Source organism: Varanus komodoensis, unplaced genomic scaffold (genome assembly GCF_004798865.1).
Source record: "Varanus komodoensis strain SLA01 unplaced genomic scaffold, ASM479886v1 scaffold37, whole genome shotgun sequence".
Taxonomy (NCBI): domain Eukaryota; kingdom Metazoa; phylum Chordata; class Lepidosauria; order Squamata; family Varanidae; genus Varanus; species Varanus komodoensis.
Window position 1 is genome coordinate 8455637 of NW_025335889.1, and position 19538 is coordinate 8475174.

General features: G+C 40.3%; 1 protein-coding gene across 1 annotated transcript in view; it reads left to right on the forward strand.

Moving 5' to 3' along the window:
• Positions 1-19538, forward strand: part of PTPRT (protein tyrosine phosphatase receptor type T) — a 530461-nt gene that overhangs the window by 442163 nt on the left and 68760 nt on the right. Inside the window, exons 18-20 of the mRNA XM_044440227.1 lie at positions 9015-9163; positions 15895-15972; positions 16182-16217. Of these exons, the coding sequence (XP_044296162.1) occupies positions 9015-9163; positions 15895-15972; positions 16182-16217 (263 nt within the window). The remainder of the gene's footprint in view (positions 1-9014; positions 9164-15894; positions 15973-16181; positions 16218-19538) is intronic.

Consider the following 19538-nt stretch of genomic DNA (forward strand, 5'->3'; position numbering starts at 1 on the left):
GTTTAGAATGGGTAGAAATGATGAGTTGTGCAGAAAGAGATACACAGGGAAGTCATTTTCAAAATCTCTGTCTTTTCAGTGGAACTGTCAGGGTATATTAAGGTTAGAGGTCTGCACCACGGTAGGGTTTGCGTTAGAAAAACTAGTTGGCATTTGCTTGTTTTGAAAGTTGGAAATATTTAGAATTGGAGCAAATGGTGAGCAGTGCAGAAAAAGCATTTCAAGGAAGTCATTTTGAAAATTGCCCAGTTCTCAATGGAAATTTGAACTTTTTTAGGGTTTGTACCAGGGTAGGGTCAGTGTAAGAAAAACGTTGTCTTTATTCATGGTTTTGATGGTGGAAATCTGTTTAGAATGGGCAGAATTGGGGAGCTATGCCGAACAAGCAACTCAGAGGGGGAATTTTCATAATCGCTCTCCCTTCTGCGGAACTTTTACCCTTTATTTGAGTTAGGGGTGTGCACAAACGTAGCGTTAAGGTTTGAATTACTAGGTATCCTGGCATGGTTTTGATGGTTGGAATGTGTTCAGAGTGGCCGCAAATGGAGAGCTGCGCAGAAAAGGCTTCTCAAGGAAGGCATTTTCAAAATCGCATTCTTTTCAGTGGAATTTTCACCCTATATTAGGGTCAAGGATTTGAACCAGGGTAGGGTTAGGGTAAGAAAAATGTGGTGTCCAGACATAGTTTTGATGACTGGAACGTGTTCAGAGTGGCCACAAATGGTGAGCTGTGCAGAAAACGCTACTCAAGGAAGGCATTTTCACAATCACCTTCTTTTCAGTAGAATTTTCACCCTATATTAGTGTTTGGGGTTTGAACCAGGGTATGGTTAGGGTTAGATAAATGTGGTGTCCAGGCATGGTTTTGATGGTTATCATGTCTTTAGAATGGAGTTGATTGCTGAGCTGTGCCAAAAAAGCCACTCACAGGAGGCATTTTCAAAATTGCTCTTTTCTGTGGAACTTTAACCCTTTATTAGTGTTAGAGGTGTGCACAAAGGTAGGGTTTGGGTTAGAAAAACTAGGTGTCCTGGCATGGTTTTGATGGTTGGAATTTGTTCAGAGTGTCCACAACTGGTGAGCAGTACAGAAAAATCTACTGAAGGAATGCATTTTCAAAATTGACTTCTTTTCAGTGGAATTTTCGCCTCATATTAGAGTTAGGGTTTTGCACCTGGGTAGATTAGGGTTAGATAGATACGGTGTCCAGGCATAGTTCTGATGGTTGGAATATGTTGGGAATGGGTAGAATTGGTGAGCTGTGCCAAAAAAGCTACTCAGAAGAGCTATTTTAAAAATTGCTCTCTATTTTGTGGAGCTTTTACCCTTTATTAGGGTGGAGGGTTTGCACCAGGGTAGGGTTAGGGATAGAAAAAAGTCATGCCCAGGCAAGGTTTTGATGGTTGGAGTGTCTTTAGAATCTGCAGAATTGGTGAGCTGTGCGGAAAAATCTACTCATGGGAGGGATTTTCAAAATCACTCTCTCTTCTGTGGAACTCTCACCCTTTATTAGGGTTAGTAGGAGTGTGCAGCAGCGTAGGATTAGTGTTAGAAAAACTTGATGTCTTGGCATTGTTCCGATGTGTGGAATCTTTTCAAAAGGGCCGCAAATGGTGAGCTGTGCAGAAAAAGCAAGTCAAGGAAGGCATTTTCAAAATCACATTCTTTTCAGTGGAAATTTCACCCTATATTAGAGTTTGGGTTTTGCACCAGGGTTGGGTTAGGGTGAGAAAAATGTGGTGTCCAGGCATGGTTTTGATGGTAGGAATGCATTTAGATTAGACAGAATTGGTGAGCTGTGCCGAAAAAGCAACTCAGAGGGGGAATTTTCAAAATTACTCTCTCTTCTGTAGAACTTTCACCCTTTATTTGGGTTAGGGGTGTGTCCTGAGGTAGGGTTAGGGTTAGAAAAATGTGGTGCCCAGGCATGGTTTTGCTTCTTGGAATGCGCTAGGAATGGGCAGAATTGGTGAGCTTTGCCGAAAAAGCCACTCACAGGAGGTATTTTCAAAATCGCTCTCTCTTCTGTGGAACTTGTACCCTTTATTAGGGTTAGGAGTGTGCACCAGGGTAGGGTTAGGGTTAGAAAAACTAGGTGTCCTGGCATGGTTTTGATGGTTGGAATGTGTTCAGAGTGGCCGCAAATGGTGAGCTGTGCAGAAAAATCTACTCAAGGCATTTTCAAAATCACCTTCTTTTCAGTGGAATGTTCACCCTAAATAAAGGTTAGGGGTGTGTACCAGGGTAGGGTTATGGTTTGAAAAACTAGGTGTCCTGGCATGGTTTTGATGGTAGCAATGCATTTAGATTAGGCAGAATTGGTGAGCTGTGCCAAAAAATTATTATTATTATTATTATTATTATTACTACTACTACTACTACTACTACTACTACTACTACTACTACATTTCTATGCTGCCCCTTGCCGAAACCTCGGGGCGGCTTACAACACAATAAAATACATTGAAATACAATAGAACATAATAAATTACCATTAAATACAAAAATACAAAAAATACACTGAGTTACAAACATAATAATATAAAATTAAAATTATCAGTATAAAATGAGTAAATAAATAATATAGGAGGAGAAAAGAGAAGGAAGAAGAAGTTGCCCTGGCCAGATCATATGTTTTAACAATTAAAATGATGTTTAAATAAAAAGGTCTTTACCTGCCGCCGAAAAACCAGTAACGACGGTGCCAGGCGGACCTCTTTGGGGAGTGAATTCCATAGGTTGGGCGCCACCGCAGAGAAAGCCCTCCTCCGAGTACTTACTCTCCTAATTTCTTTCATGGAGGGTTCCCGGAGAAGGGGCTCTCCCGCAGATCTCAAAGGGCGGTCGGGCATATACGGACGTAAGCGCTCGTTCAGGTAGCCAGGACCCAAGCCGTTTAGGGCTTTATAGGTCATAATCAACACCTTGAATTGGGCCCGGCTTCAGTGGGAAGCCAGTGAAGCTGACGGAGGACTGGAGTCATGTGAGCATAACGCTCCGTCCCCGTAAGCAACCTGGCAGCTCTATTTTGCACCAATTGAAGTGTTCGGACCATCTTCAGGGGAAGCCCCACGTAAAGCGCGTTACAGAAGTCAAGGCGGGAAGTCACCAGCACGTGTGTCACCGTCGCCAGACAGTTGTACTCCAGGTAGGGGCGCAGCTGATTAATCAGCCGAAGCTGAAGGAAGGCGCTCCACGCCACCGCTGAAACGCAGAGGGGGAATTTTCAAAATTGATCTCTCTTCTGTGGAACTTTCACCCTTTATTAGGGTTAGGGGTGTGTACCAGGGTAAGGTTAGGGTTAGAAAAATATGGTGTCCTGGCATGGTTTTGATGGTTGGAATGTCTTTAGAATGTGTAGAATTGGTGAGCTGTGCCAAAAAATCTACTCACAGGAGGGATTTTCAAATTCGCTCTCTCTTCAGTAGAAATTTTACCCTTTATTAGGGTTAGGAGTATGAAGCAGGGTAGGGTTAGGGTTAGAAAAACTAACTGTGCTGGCATGGTTTTGATGATAGCAATGCATTTAGATTGGACAGAATTGGTGAACTGTGCCGAAAAAGCAACTTAGAGCGGGTATTTTCAAAATCGCTCTCTCTCTCTTCTGTGGAACTTTTACCCTTTCTTTGGGTTAGGGGTGTGCACCAGGGTAGGGTTAGGGTTCGAAAAACTAGGTGTCCTGGCATGGTGTCGATGGTTGGAATGTGTTCAGAGTGGCCACAAATTGTGAGCTGTGCAGGAAAAGCTACTCAAAGAAGGCATTTTCAAATTGCCTTCTTTTTAGTGGAATGTTCACCCTAAATTGGGTTAGGGGTTTGTGCCAGGCTAGGGTTACTATTAGAAAAATATAGTGTCCAGGCATGGTTTTGATGGGTGGAATGCATTTCGAATGGGCAGAATTGGTGAGCTGTGCATAAAAATCTACTCACGGGAGGGATTTTCAAAATCGCTATCTCTTCTGTGGAACATTTACCCTTTATTTGGGTTAGGGGTGTGCACCAGGGTAGGGTTAGGGTGAGAAAAATGAGGTGTCCAGACATGGATTTGATGGTAGGAATGCATTTAGATTAGACAGAATTGGTGAGCTGTGCCAAAAAACAACTCACAGGAGGAATTGTCAAAATCGCTCTCTATTCTGTGGAACTTTTACCCTTTACTTGGGTTAGGGGTGTGCTGCAGGGTAGGGATAGGGTTAGAAAAATTTGGTTTCCTGGCATGATTTTGATGGTTGGAATATGGTCAGAGGTGCCGCAAATGGTGAGCTGTGCAGGAAAAGCTGCTCAGAGAAGGCATTTTCAAAATCGCCTTCTTTTCAGTGGAATGTTCGCCCTAAATTAGGGTTAGGGGTGTGTGCGAGGGTAGGGTTAGGATTAGAAAAATATGGTTTCCAGGCATGGTTTGGATGGTTGGAATGCGCTAGGAATGGGCAGAATTGGTGAGTTTTGCCGAAAAAGCCACTCATAGTAGGTATTTTTAAAATTGCTCTATCTTTGCCGGAACATTTACCCTTTATTTGGGTTTGGGCTGTGCCCCAGGGTAAGGTTAGGGTTAGAATAATGTGGTGTCCACGCATGGTTTTGATGGTAGCAATGCATTTAGATTGGGCAGAAATGGTGAGCTGTGCCAAAAAAGCAACTTAGACTGGGTAAACGAGCCACGACTGATTAACAGTGAGTTGTCAGAGCTTCTGAATGCCTAGTCCGTGGACTCGTTCTGAGGAGTTTTTCTAAACTAAAACCTCACTTTTCAGGTTTCATTGCAGTGTTGGCTCGTTTTGATAAATAACTGGGCCTTGGTTTGCAGTTTGGGCACTTTGTCTCTAAAAGGTGTGCCATCGCTTCCATATAATTTGAAAGTCCTAAGCTCTTTTAAGATCATTTCCAGCTCAGGCCGAAGAACAGCACCCTACCAGTGTAATTTTTATATATTTTTTCCTGTCACAATTGTCCCAAGCCAAAACACTGATCTGGTTTTCCCTTGATGTGACTTTGTGGGTAAGATAACCCACCTAGCCACAGGTGGGTAAGATAACCTACTATTTTCTTAGTAGCCCACAACTGCCCCATTCATAGGTTGTCATCATGACATCTTAACGGAACACCTGAATTGTTTGTAGGTTAAAGAACACAACATTAATGCACAATTCGTGCTATATTAGCTCTGGTTTTTTTAACCTTTAGCAACCTATATTGTCGTATGAATGGGCTTGCTCACCCCAGCCAAGCAGGGGTTCAGCAAATTATGAATTAAGTGGATGCCTGTTGACTTTGGGATTAAAAAGAGGTTCCTTTCCCATTTGCTTCAGTTTCAGTAGCAGCTTGATACATATGAAGTCCATATGCATGTAATGGTTCCCCATTCATTACAATGGATGTATTTATAGGTCATGCCAACCTATTCTTGCAAGAAGGTAGGGGAGGTCGGTTATTGTGTCCTAAAAATAACCATGCTCTTGCCTTCTTTTTGATCTTCCTTCTCCCTTGGTCCTTCCATGGGTATCCCAGCAACAACACAGCAGGACCAACTTGTCTCGCTTTCCTCTTCATGTCTGTGAGTTCGTTCTGGCTTGCATTGTCTAGGTGAGGCTGCCCACCCCTGTTCAGGATCCCCTGCCTGACAACCAGCTTTCAGAGTTTTGGAGGTTTTCTTGCTTTCATATGTTCCTGGGGGATGAAGGGACTTGTCGGAGCCTGACAGGGGAAAAATATTGCTTAAAAGGATCCAGAGTTTTGACAACTGCCTGTTAAAACTGACAACTCTTTAAACTGTGGTGGCTCTCCCTGTTCTATACACCAAGCACCTCAAGCCTTAAGGATGAAGTGGAAAAGTGAGCACATACTTAAGACAGTGGTGTTAAAAAAAATGTCATCGTTCAATGAAGGGTGTCAGTCTTCCTCACCCCCTTTGCATAAGCTTAGATAATTAACAGTTTTGATCTTTAGTTGGGCTCAACAGCTCATCTTCTGACAGTTGCCAGACCCAATCAAAGGGCAGGAAAGCTCTTTGGAATCTTTCTCAGTCAAATTCTAGGGTTATTTCCTGCTGCCCTTCGTCAGCAGGTACCTTTGTGGATATTGTCTAGGTGAGGCTGCCCACGTTTGGACTTCTTTGTACAAGGGTGCACTCAGAAAATGCGTGTGTGTGTGTGTCAATTGCAAAGTATTTGCACACATTAGAAAGTTCAAAAATAATTCAAGATTAGTTTTGAACTAGCGGGTGCCTCTTGCTTGCTTTGTTATTGGCTGTTGAAGTGGGGATTCTGAAAGCTGGATGAGCATTTGCCAGAGTTCACAGTCTCCAGCACAGTGCAACACAACACAATGCAACACAACGAGTGTGAGAAACAGGAGAACAAGCATATTGCAGTGGTAAAAAGAAGAACCAAGTCCAACGGGCTCCTGTCAGTGGAGCCCTGCTGGGGTGTGGGCTTTCAGCTAAAGTGTGCCTGGCATTGACTGAAGTCTACCACTAAGAAAAGCAAGAAGCGGGGCCAGGGGGCTCTGTAAGTTTATCAGCAGTGGGGAACCCCCTGGTGGTTTGTGGGCAGGTTCCCAAAGATACGACTCCTGATGCCAGACCTGAAGCTGCTCAGTTCACAAGCATTGCGAGTATGATATTGATGAAAGCTTAACACCAAATACAAATTGTATTTTCCTCCTTTTGTGTGAAATATGCAATTTCATTACATGCACAGAGGAAGGTTTCATGGGCACCATCAATAGCAAGAATCTCTCATAAAAGCATTTGGTTCTTGCTGTTTGCTTCACAGCTAATGATTGTGAAAGGAGCAGCCAGAGTGGTTGCCAGGAAAGCGTTACAGATACAAACTACATCTCGTTTCTAGTGGTTGATAAGGCTTCAGCACACACTTTATTTATTTGTTCCAGTGTGGTTTAACTTTTGAGCTCTACTGGGTGATTTCTTCATGAGAGGTGCTTTGTGGTTGTAGAACACCTACAACAGGTATATCTGCAGCCTACCTTCTACCTTAAATAGGCATGTTGATAAATCATTGAAAAAAATGATTTCCTATGCAAGGATCATCTTAATTTTTACTTAAAAGACAGGCATGATTTAAACTAATACTTCCCCATGAGCAAATCAATTTAGTTTACAGGAAGAAACCCTTACATAATTTTATTTCATTATTCATATTTCAGAAACAAGTTTATACATTCCCTACTTACAGCAATCTTTCTCTTCCTCCCTTACTTTTGTTTTATTTTCTTGCTTATAAAAGGAAGGCATGTGAGCAAAGGTCTTGGGTGATACAAAGGATGTCTGTAGCTGCTGGTATATAGAAATTCATAGTTCAGTTTTTTAAAGAGTTCTGCTCCCCATTATGAATGAAGACTAGAACAGTCAAATGTCAAAAAACTTAGTTGATCACTCTTCTCAGTATTCATATAGTTGGTACTAGAAGCAAAAATTGGAATCTTTCATCTTGGTTATGTATTTGTTCCTGTTGATGCTGACAGTTTTGCTACAATTCACAATCCATTCAGATGCTGACACTCAAAAAAGTGCATACTCTGTCACTAGATGTGTGAATTAAAAGTGCCTTCTCTCTGTTACAGTGCCTTATTATTCTACCTGTCTACAGTCCATTTAAGGAACAAAGGGTAGGAGGGGGACTCAGTGCAAGTTGCATCCAAAGCAGCTCTGTCTCAGTCTCTTATTCAAAGATCACAAAAGGACTTAAGATGGGTGGTAGAATGTTACTACCAGCTATACTGGTGAAGTAGGTAGCATTACCAGCAGATCTGCCAGTTCCATGATCTGAGGTCAACATGCAGGAGATATCAATATCATGAATGTTTCTTTTAGTAAGCTGTTTGTTAGAGTAAGAGGAAGGAAGCGAGCATCTTGTATTTATTTGTAATGAAGTATAATGACATCTTATATTTATTTGTAATGAAGTAAAACTTAGGGTGATCTTTTTCTAATGGACAGTTCTTCTCAATGAACTCCACAAGGAAAGAGGTGAGAGGCAGTATCACTAGACATGGACAAGTTCCCCAGGGTTCCTTCTGAATAACTAAGAAAGTAAACCAGGAAATGTATTTTCTTATTTTCTGATCCCATCTAACTTTAGAAGCAAGTCCCCGATGCTCAATATTATACACTTGGAAAGTTTCTAAATTACATTTTGTGCTTCATTTTAAGAACATAAGAGTCATACCAAGGGTCCACCCAATTTGTCATCTTGAGTTAAATGGAACCTAGAGGCTCACACAAGTGAACCATGATGCAAACTAAGAATGTCTTTTAACCTATTATATATGAATATATAATATGTGATGTAAGAAGAAGAGGAAACTTAAAACAAGAAAAACACACAATTTATTCAGCATAGGGTTCCCCACTCTTACATTCCCACTCAGATATAGACAATAAAAGATCCAGCTTAGACTTGACATAAATGCCATTGTCAGGTTGTCTCCTGGGTGACAATTACACCCACACACCCTCACACATTTACATATTTTTTCAGGAGGATTACCTGAGATGAACAGGTAGAGAAACAGGGCTAAACCTGCAAACCCTTCCCAGTGCCTCAGCTGACTGTCTGTTTTCCCTCTGCTTTGGTCTCTGAGGGACAGGCCAACAGTATTTCTCAGGAGAGTAGATTTGGACCTAGGCTATAAAATTGACGTAGCTTAAAATATGAAAAGACAGTGTTAGGCTGGAGTGACATAATTATCTGGTATTATTTCACTGTTCTTCCATTATGCCACATTCTCTTTACCTTAGCCCCACTTTCATTTGCTCCTGAGATCCATGGCTGTCCATTGCTGGTTTGCATATGCACTCTCCATTGCTAATGCTTACAATGGAGATGCGACATGACGCTCTTCACATTCACAGCAATCTTTGCATGCTGTCCCAAGCCAAAAAGGGGTTCTTTTTCAAGGGGTTACTCTTGTTGTTGCTGCCACCGATGATGATTTGATTTGATTTGCTTAATGGGAAAAACTAATCATGATTTCTTCCCTCTTCAAAACATCCTGAAGGAAATTAGCCAAGAAACAAAAGGAGACTCAAAGCAGCACACAGAGGGAAATGGGGCCTGTTGCCACTGCAGACAAGACTTCTACAAAACTCAGTGCTGTTCATAATGAAGAAGTGTTTACCTCGAGCTGCCAAGATATTAATGGATTCAGTAAGTTTCATTTGTTTGTAGGGGGCACATCTGTATTTTGGAAGCATTGGTACTTAAAACACTTGAATCCCATGGGAGGAAAATATTAAGAATATGAAATTAAATATAAGAGGAAGAAGTGTAATGCCATAACCTGGGAGAGGAAGTGAATCCCTTTCTGTCACTAGCATGTTTCTGCTGTAGCTGTCATAAGTGGTAAGAGGCCCCTCTATCTTTCTGATATCATTTCAGTAAATTTGTTACTGTTTTATGTTAGCAAATCACACAACTATTGCAGTTTATTCTGGCCTGAACAGAACAGTTATGGGGGTGGTCCATAACTTGGTGTGGTTCCACCTAGAAAAGACACCCTAGCCCCATGATGCCCTGGAAACTGGGATTCTGCTGTACTCCCAGTGTACTTTAAGACACTATTGTGACTGTTGCAGCAAATCAGAACCATCGCAGCTCCAACTGCAGTTGCAGCTCTAGGTTACCTGCTGTATATGCATAGTAACTTTTTCCTTCATGGCTAGGAGCAGGCCTGAATCGTAGCATTCTAACTCTCAGAGATGTCTGAGATTCCTTTTGCTGGGGGGAATGTCATATCTGTGCTGTTGAATTGAGGATGCTGTGTACAGATTTTAAAATTTTCTCTCAGAGGGAAGGTTGCGCTTTGCTAACTCCGGTGTTATGAGGGGTGGACGGCTGATAAAACACACAGAAAATAGAACTGTACATTGTTCAGGTGGAAACAAATAAGTTACCACCAACTACCTGGTAGAAGTTCTCATTTTTTCTGGGGACCTACTGAAGGACACAGCTCATGTGAAGGAGGGAGGAGAAGATTGTATGAAACCCAAAGACTGAAATTTCTCTAAACTCTATTTCCAATGCATGTTTTTAATTTATTTGGGTGTGAGGTGGAGGGGGGAGCAAAATAATCATTTTCTCAAAATGAAAACCTAGGTAGTGAATGTTAATAGGATTAAAGCCAGAGCAAATAAGTGAAAATCAGAGTAGATGTATCCACATGTTCAAGGTCAGCAGAAGTACAACAAATCTTGTAAAAAATGCAAGATGGAAATGTCCCCATCAAAACAACAACAAACCCAACTTGGTGAAAGAACACTTGGTTTAGGGTAGGGTGACCAGACTCCTGTAAGGATAGATAGCAACATTTTGTTGCAGACTCCATTTGGTTTAACGTGATCCTCCAAATAGTTTGAGACATTTCTGTTTTTATTTAATCTCCAAATACAGCTTAGACATGAAGAGGAAAAGTCAAACAATTATCTAGAGTGTGCTGAATATGAAATTGTTCTGTGTTACTCAAAGTTATCTTCTGAAATTGCTATTATTTTACCCAGGGCAGAGATACAGGTATTGGCTCTGCAAGGAAAAGAGATGACAAAGAAGATCAGACCAGGGTGCTAAGATCATCTCTAGATGTCTGGAGCGTCCAGTGAGGCATGTGCAAGGTCAATGCAGAGAGCGCATCTCATGTAGCCTGGCAGCCCATGAGTCTGACGAGTGATGCGCTGTACCAAATGAGCAATGATACACGAATGATATATTCTGCACAGAGGCACTTCCCCACTGACACCACGCTGATGGACTGTCTTGTAGTCCATTATGGATTAAGCAGACCTGGCAGGCATAAGCTTCTTCTGGAAAGAGTGAAAAACCGCTTTTTAGATACTGTAATGCCCCATTTTAAGGACTGTAAGTCCTGACATGTATTACATCTGTCTGAAATTTGTTCCTGTACAGGGCTTTGACTTTTTCTGTTTCACTTAATAAGATGCATACCTTTTAAAAGGTAAATAAATTTTATTATGTAAAATTTGGAAGTTAAGGACAATGGGAATGATAGAGTCTTGGGTGACGTATGTGTACCCTTTACAGTCACTTTCCTACTACTCTGTTATGAACACAATTCAGCACTGGCTCAGAATTTCCAGGGACAACTCAGCTGTTGGTTTTAGAGTGCCAAAGCAAACTGTATATTTCTCCATAGAGAACCAAAGAATCACAGATAGCCTCTTTTGTATCTCACTTCTGAGTTTCACATTCTTTCTTGCTGAAATGTTCGCTATTTTGGCCTTGAAAGTGGGCAGAGCTGGTCTGATTATTTGGCCTGTGAAGGTGATTAATGCCACTGTGATGGACAGAGAGATCCCTGCTAGCTTAAAGAAGCTGCAATGTAACTGCTGGTGAACAAATGCAGTTGAGATCCATTAGATTCTGGTAAATACCAACCAGTGTCAGATCATGTGCTGTTTTGTAAACTCCTTGTAGTGTTAGATGATGCTATTTGGATCCTTTTCAATTTGGCTTTGGGTTGACCTATTAAATGACTTATGCCAGGAAGAGTATGACCCTGTTTGTTCTCCTGGACTTTTTATCAGCTCTCACTGCCATTTCACATAGCATCTTTCTGGATTATTTATCTGGGTTGGGTATCAGAGGCACGAGGTTACAATTATCCTTCAATTGTACAATTGTCCTTCCTGGATGAACAGTCTCAGAAGGTGGTGCTTGGAGACTTCTGATTCATCCCACTTCTGATACATCCATTGACATGTCACATCTCCATCTTCTCTTATTCCTTTCAAGTTCTGTGTGACATCACAAGGAAAAATCTTTCAAAAGTTTGGACTGAGGTACCATCAATATGCAGATGACCGTCAGCTTCTTTATTATACCTGTCAATCATATGATTGGAGCAAGGCTGTTGAATGCCTGAACCAATGTATGGAGATGGTTTGTTCATTAATAATGGAAAATGAGATGAGATTTACTCCAAACAAGCCCAAGTTATTGTAGATACAACAGAGAGAGGATTTCATCTGGTCTTAGATGAGGATAGCTCTCTCGCATGTATAGGCTGGGATTACTCATCTGGGATGACCAGCTACAGCCTATCTTCCTGCCACTTAGAGGATGCTATGAAGCAGGAAGGGTCTGGTCTGCTAGCTGTCTCTTCTTGGTGATACAAGAATAAGGTCCCTGGGCCTTGCTACAAAATTTACTGGTTTATGTCCAAAGGTGATGCTGGGTGAGGGCATCGTGTATACACCCAGGACCCTCAAATACTCCTGGGACAGCCAACTGGCAATGACAACAGACTTGCAGCAGCAAGCCTTGCCACAGATTTAAATTTAATATCATGGGACATTTCCATTTCTTATCAGGTCCTGGTAATGCTACTGTCAATTGCTATAACTTGCTTTTAAGCGGTTTTAAATTTATGAATGTTAAAGTTTTTGTATTGTGTTTATCATGCTGTGAAACACCCAGAAAACTTTGGCTATTTGGCAGTATAGAAATATAATAAATCAATGAAAATGCTGTCAAAATGGTTGAGGTCATAGCCATGTATCATTTCAGTTTAGACAAGTATGGCTGTGAGCTTAACCAACCAGGTGCTGCCTCGAGGAGATGCCAAAGAACTACTCCAGCTACAGTGGAATAGTTAGAGCCCCTATTGGCATGGGAAGGATCTGATTAGTTCACTTCAATGCTATTCTCAGATTTAGAGGAAATGATTTAAATTTAATTAGTGCACAATTTAAATTGGGAAGTTCTTGACCTTTTTAAAAAGCAAAAAAACCCGACAACAACAACCCTATATTAATACTTTGTGTGTAGTTGATGCAACAGTACCTGATACTGTTAGAGTAGTATTGTTCACCCCACTGAGTAAGTATAATGATCTCCTGTCTGTCTGTCTAGTTTTAGACTGAAAATTCAGGAATTGCTTCTGAAATTTCATTAATGTATATTGAATTTTATCTATTCTTATAGTGAATTATATAACAGTTATTTCTAGTTTAGTTTTAGCTTCACTATATAATAGTGAGGTTCTAGATAAAACATTACCTCAAAAAAGGATTGCACACCTCATACCCTGATATCTGTGTACAAACAACAAAATTTGAAAATTAGTTATTTCATGTAGAAGCCAATTTCTAAGATATATTACAATCTAAATGTTTTGCATAGATTAGAATCATGACTTCATCAAAAAGCAACCTCTTGAAATATCATAACTTCAGTCTAACAAGGGAATTTTGTATGTTTTAGCACTCCTTCACAGGAGAAAAAATCCTCTCTATTTACAAATTTAGCATGTAAGAAAGCAGGGTCCCATTGAGCCTGCTCCCTGACATGCTAACTTTATATATGCAGGTGGCCTTTTTCACAGGAATGTATTTAAAGGCTTCAAGCTTCAATGGCAGGCTGAAGCCATGCAAAACACAGTACAGGAATAGCTTTACCACTTGTTCTGTTGTGGGTGATGCATGTTCCCCCACTGAATGTTCAGTGGGATATTTATTTAATTTATTGGTTAGAACCATATATTAGCTGCTTTAAGACACACCAGGATGCACGAGAAATAAACTAGAACCAACAAAACCAGAAAAACAGCATTAGTTGAAGCAAACAAAGTTAGCCAAAAGAATGAGAGGCCAAATGGAGATGTTTGGTCTCTATCTGGAAGAGTGATAGAGAAGCAGTTACAAATCTGAGGAAAGTCCATTCTACAACCTCAGGGTAATTGAGCAAAACCTTGCTCCTCATCAGAACAGTCTTTGGAATGCTCTTTGCTAAGCTACACTAAACTCTGCAAGGTAAAATACAGTGCAGGGAACATCTGAAAAATTGAAGCATGTGCAGCACATCTGAGTGGTCAGTGAAAGGAATAAACAGATGGGTCAGAGACCAGACAATAGACCAGAGTGACAAAGGAATAAAGAACCTTATTCCATTTTTATATGTTTTAACCATAGTCTGGGGGTGTGGGTGGCAGGAGTGACTACCCAACAAGTTTTGAAATCAGAGAAGGAAGATCCTTTTCACATCCCAGGAGTTTTGGAGATCCACTATTCAAGTGCTAAAAAACAGGAGCAGATGTTAACCATCTTTGGCAGACTGGACACACAAAAAGCTTTCTGTGTTGAGGATCTGAAAGAAGAGTGTTATTGGAAATTGGCTATGGATGCAAGCAACCTGGCCAAAGATACTTGTAGTTTCAGAGAAACAGAAAATGAAGGGCAGCTTAGTATCACAGCCTTCAGTTTGAGGAGACCTGGAAGCTGGAATTCAGAAAAGGGCCTGAGGAGGAGACTGAAGCTGGGACAATATAAAGAGATGTACTTGTTGAGATCATTGAGACCCAGGCCATGAGGGTTTTTATAGTTAAGCTGCTCATCAGCATCACAACTGAATGTAGAAGTATATCAACAGCCAGTGCAACTGAAACAGAAGTGATTGTACAACCTGCAGCCATATTTTGTGCTAGTGGAAGCTTCCATGTTGACTTCAAAGGCGGCCTCTTATACATTTCTTTCAGTAGTCAAGTCTACAGGTTACAGATGTATGAATTAGCACTGCTTTCTCTGACTAGATGCATTACTTCACAGATGAAATGCCAGTCCTATAATACCTTATTGTCATTATGCATAGGTCCCTCTAAGGCACTCTGTGCATTTATTCAGAAGTAGCTGCTTGCTGAGCATTTTGTTGATTAGATAAATACATTTTACCTAATCAACAATGATGATGTTATCTAATAAACAACAACAATGATGTTATGCAATAACACTCTCATACTCATTTAAGAATGACCTTTGCCTTTGACCTCTAAATGGAAATAATTAAAGTTCATCTGTGAACTGATTCAGCTGTCTCATCTTCTTTCTTTGAATCCAGCAGTTACTGAAATATATTACAGTCAAATTGCCACCCATTTTTCTGCAAGTGCAAAAACTATTCTTTAAGGTACAGTGGAACACAAAGTATCACAGTTTCTACATTAGCTGTTCAGTGGAAAGAAAGGGATAGCAGTCAGGTCGGGAATGGTCTTTGAGTAATGAGAAAGGGAATTGGGAGGTGTCAGGTGGCAGCCAAGATGCACATAAGATGAAACAGACTGGGAGTTTAATATAACATGGGTCATAAGGACAGACCCAAAAGAGGGGAAGGAACTGGCCTGATAAACAGTGATGATGAGGCTATTCTAGCCCTAGGGAGGGCCACTAGAATCTTAACATCTGAAGAATTTGTTTTCAATTTCTACGCTATTTCAGGCATACTCATGATGTTGAGATGCATTTGTTTGAAGACTAGGCTTCTGTTTTATCTGCTCGTCTATTTGAAAATCATGTTTTGGTGTTTGTATTGAGATACTAAACTCCTTCAGCCCATCTCCCAAAGCATGTTTAACAGTGAACACTCCATAATTTGCTATAACCTATGGATTTTATTATTTATGCTCTTATTCTGAAGTTCTCTAAATGTATGTGTGGTGTTTGGAGAGGGGGAATGTAAGTCCATAAATAACACCACAGCCTATAGCAACCTGGTGCCCTCAGGACATGTTGGATTACAACTCCTATCACCCTCAGCCAGCATACAAAGTCACAATGGCCATAGTGGCTGGCATGACAGGAGTTAAAATCTAATATCCCAAGGGGCAAAAGATTGGGAAAATCTTGCATAGCAAAAGCATCTTGTAAGTGCAACTTTGTTCATCTCTGCTGTAAATTTACAATTCTAAAGGTTTTCGGGCCATTCAATTTAGACTAAGGAAAATGACTTGTATTGCTAGAAGAATGTGCTTCCTTCCAATCACTTTGATTATGCTGTTCAATATTACTCTGTTCTCTGAAACATTTCTGTCCTTGTTCTATTACTTCTCTTTATATACATTTCTAAAGTCTCTTCCTTATGTCTTTCCTACCTAGCACCATCCTCTCCTTGTTCATTTTCTGTCCAAAGCAAAACCCTTCAGAGCAAATCTTTGTTGAATTCCTACTACTCAGGTACTTATGCCAGACTTTATTCTTGATTGTCTTTGCTTTTGCACATTTCCCTGTAGATACCAAACTATGGCAGTAGAGAAGTCTTTGGGATGTTGGAAATAGCTAACCTTGTATTCTTATTTCATTTTCCACATTTGTTTTCTCCTGTTGACCTTCTCTTGGGTTCCATTGATCCGTGTTCTGTGCGCAAATGGAATTTCATCTCAAAGTATCATCAGACACTGTTCCATCGACCACACTGTTAGGTAAGAGAACTGTTATGATGCACAATAGCCTGTTGATGACAAAACATTCATTCTATCTGAAAATCATTCAATAGAACATTGGCAGAGATATCCCAAAATATGATTTATTAAAGTTAAGCACCCTTTTGTTTAGTAAACTTTTCCCTTCACCATGAAAAACTTAGAAATATGCACAGAGTAGGAACTGGGTACCTTATCAGTTTTCTTCTTAAAAAGCTTGCTTGCTATAACTTTTTCTTATTCGTAGACCACATTTTCAAAAACATAACTGGGGTTTGTTTTTCCCAAACAATCAAGGGTTAAATTTCATAAATGCCCAAATAAATTTGAGGGCCTTAAAGTTAGAAACAGATGTTCTGACATCCAGCATGACAAATATTCATGGAAGTTTATTTCTGTTCTTAGCCACCTGAATGAAGATCTTTTGAGTTACATCATATTAACCCACCTTGGCAATAAGCCATGGCAGGTTAGTTGTTTCACAAGATGCCCACTGAGTGCCTGACAGATGACTGAGCTCAGCGAAGGTTGTTCTCCCCTTCCTCCTCCTTCAGTCCTCCAGGCAGTATTCCACTGGGCTTGGCAGCTGAAATTACATTGTCTCCTCTTCCCTGTGCAATCATGAGCCACTTTATAGCTCAGGTTTCCCCCCTCTTTACTATTTTTTTCCAGAACATTGTAAACAGCAATATTTGAACTGATAGCCAGCAACAGCCCCACCAACATGCTCAAGCAGCCACTCCTTTTTTAAATGCACTCCAAAAATACATTTGATTTCTTTTTCTAGCCATTCTTGCACAAATGAGCAAGCATATCCCCTAGTGAGCTTGAAATGCAAAGCCTCTCCTGGTCAATGTCTTTGTGAGCTCCCACTGCTAACCTGTGGCATGTACCAACTGTGAACAGTAACCCAAAGAGGCTCCAGATAATTTCCCCCCCATGCCTTCACTTAACATCTGTCAAAAAGTGAGCTGTCAAGTCACTCTCTGTTTCACTGAAATTTGCTTTTTCTAGCTGTCAAAAGTAGAACCTTTTAAAAACAAACCAAGAGGGATTAAGGAAGATATATCAAGTGTAGTTTAAACAAGGAAATATATAAGTTTCATATATACATTTCTCTGTTCAAACCCCCTGTTTTGTCCACATTAAGGGCACAAGATAGTTTAAAGGGGTGTGTGGACAACTAAGGAGCAGCAGGTCTGTTGCTATCATTTTTGGATGGCCCCACTTGCTGTTTCCTGTTAACCATGGTGGGATTAGTGACCTTGGTTCAGAAGACATGATAACTAATAGTAGGTAAAACAATTCCTAAAACAGCCCATGGATTCTCAGCATGGCTTCTATGAAAAAGCCACCCTACAGGAAGTAGACAGCATTCAGATGACCTGACATACCACCATTGCTAGTTTGCTTTCAATTGATAATAGTAAAAAAAAAGTATGGGGGGTTAATATCTTCCCAGTCAATTATTGCCATTTTTTTAAGATTAGATATTTTCATTCTTAGGACTAAAAGGCTTAAAATCTGTTTTCTTCAGTTTTATTGACCAACCTCAGCACGTGAAACGGGTTGAACCTACAGAGCTGACGCAGAAATGTTTCACATCTGAGGTTCCAAAATTCTGGTTTGTATTGACTTAAAAACGAGTCTCTAGTAATTTTCCCTATAACAGGCAGTAAAATGGTATGGTTGGCCTGGGGACTGAATGCTGCTCTGGGCAGTAAAAGAGTACAAATCAGCAACGCTCCTTTCCACATTTAAACAGAACAAGTCAACTGTTGTAGACTTACGCCTGGTTCATAATACCTAGGCCAGTAGGAAAGCTTTCTTTGGTAGAGAAGGAGTGACAAAGAAATGATTATAAAGATAGGACTTCCATGGGATTAGACATTTGCAAAAACTAGGCAGTGGTGAACCAATCAGCTTCACTTTATTCTACATTTGAATTATTAGGACCTCAAGTTCTTTCCATTCAGAATATGAAGAACACTGTGACTTTTAGTACATTCTTAGTATTCAGCAATAATATCAATGAATACAGTTGGATTGAAATCCAGAATTTGCCCAGCTGGACAAATTGGTCAGTTTCAGTTTTTCCCCACATGTGAATTGTCTTCAAAATGGGAAGTTTGGTGATTCTTGTAAATCTTATCAAAATCAAACTGAAATAAAATTCTCTTCAGTTGTTTGTAAAAATATTTTCTTCATACTGGAGGGGAAGTTCCTTCTCCACAAGACTATTGCCAACCACACATAGATTTCCAACACATATAAACCCTCCTTATTCATCCCTCCAATTCCTTTTTCCCTCTTAGTGGACTTAGATGAAACCTTATGTGTATATACAGTGCTTTATTGAGCTCTACAGGTTTATACACACCATAAATTAAAGTTATGATCCCTTTGATATGTGGGAGTAGTATCAGTTCATGTGAAGGGCTAAATCCAAAACAAAATGTTCCCTTCCTTCTTTTTGGAAAGGATGTGACTCCTCCCTCAGGGTGGCTCATGCTGCTTGAAAGCTGGAATTGCAGACAATACTTAATTAGCCCACTCTCTTGGCCTGGTGCCTCCTGATAAGAGCTCGTTCTTGATCTCTACCCCTTCCTTTTCCAGCATCTCTCTTTTACTCCAATATTATTTGGCACCCACACTATGTCTGAGTAATCTCTCATGGTGTTCTTGACAAATCAGAAGGCTTTGCTAATTCATGCTCATCCCCCTCCCACTACAAATTTGAGCTAGCTAGCTGGGGAAACTGTTACCTAGCAGGCCTGGGCTTCAGCTCTACTTCACACACCCTATCACATGGTCAATATCACACCTGTATGAGTAATTAATCACAAGTGGAAGTACTACCAGTTTAACATGTAACAAGCTTCCATAACCCATGCATGGGAATATTCCACAGAACACTTTTTCTTAATAGTAATACACCAAACTAGGATTTGGAAGAATGACCCATATTAGTGCATAGTATCTTAGATCCACCAAATCTTCTGTCAGCTTAACTCTATTTTCTAGTGGTCTGGAATATCCCTTGCACCCACTGTGTGTGTATTAAATTTGCAAAGGCAACTTTGCATCTGAGAGAAAATGTATGGCAAAGAATAATAATTTAACCTTTCATATTTATGCAACCTGCTATTTTGGAGTGCTTGCAGTAAGTATTCAGACACAATAATAAACATTGTCAAAAACAATCCATTTAGTTAAGAAATGGAGCTAATGTTGCTTACTTGAATTAATTTATGAAACTTAAGGATCACAAATGTAAAAGAATTAAGCTTAAGCCCATAAAATACTCTGTGTAACAATCAT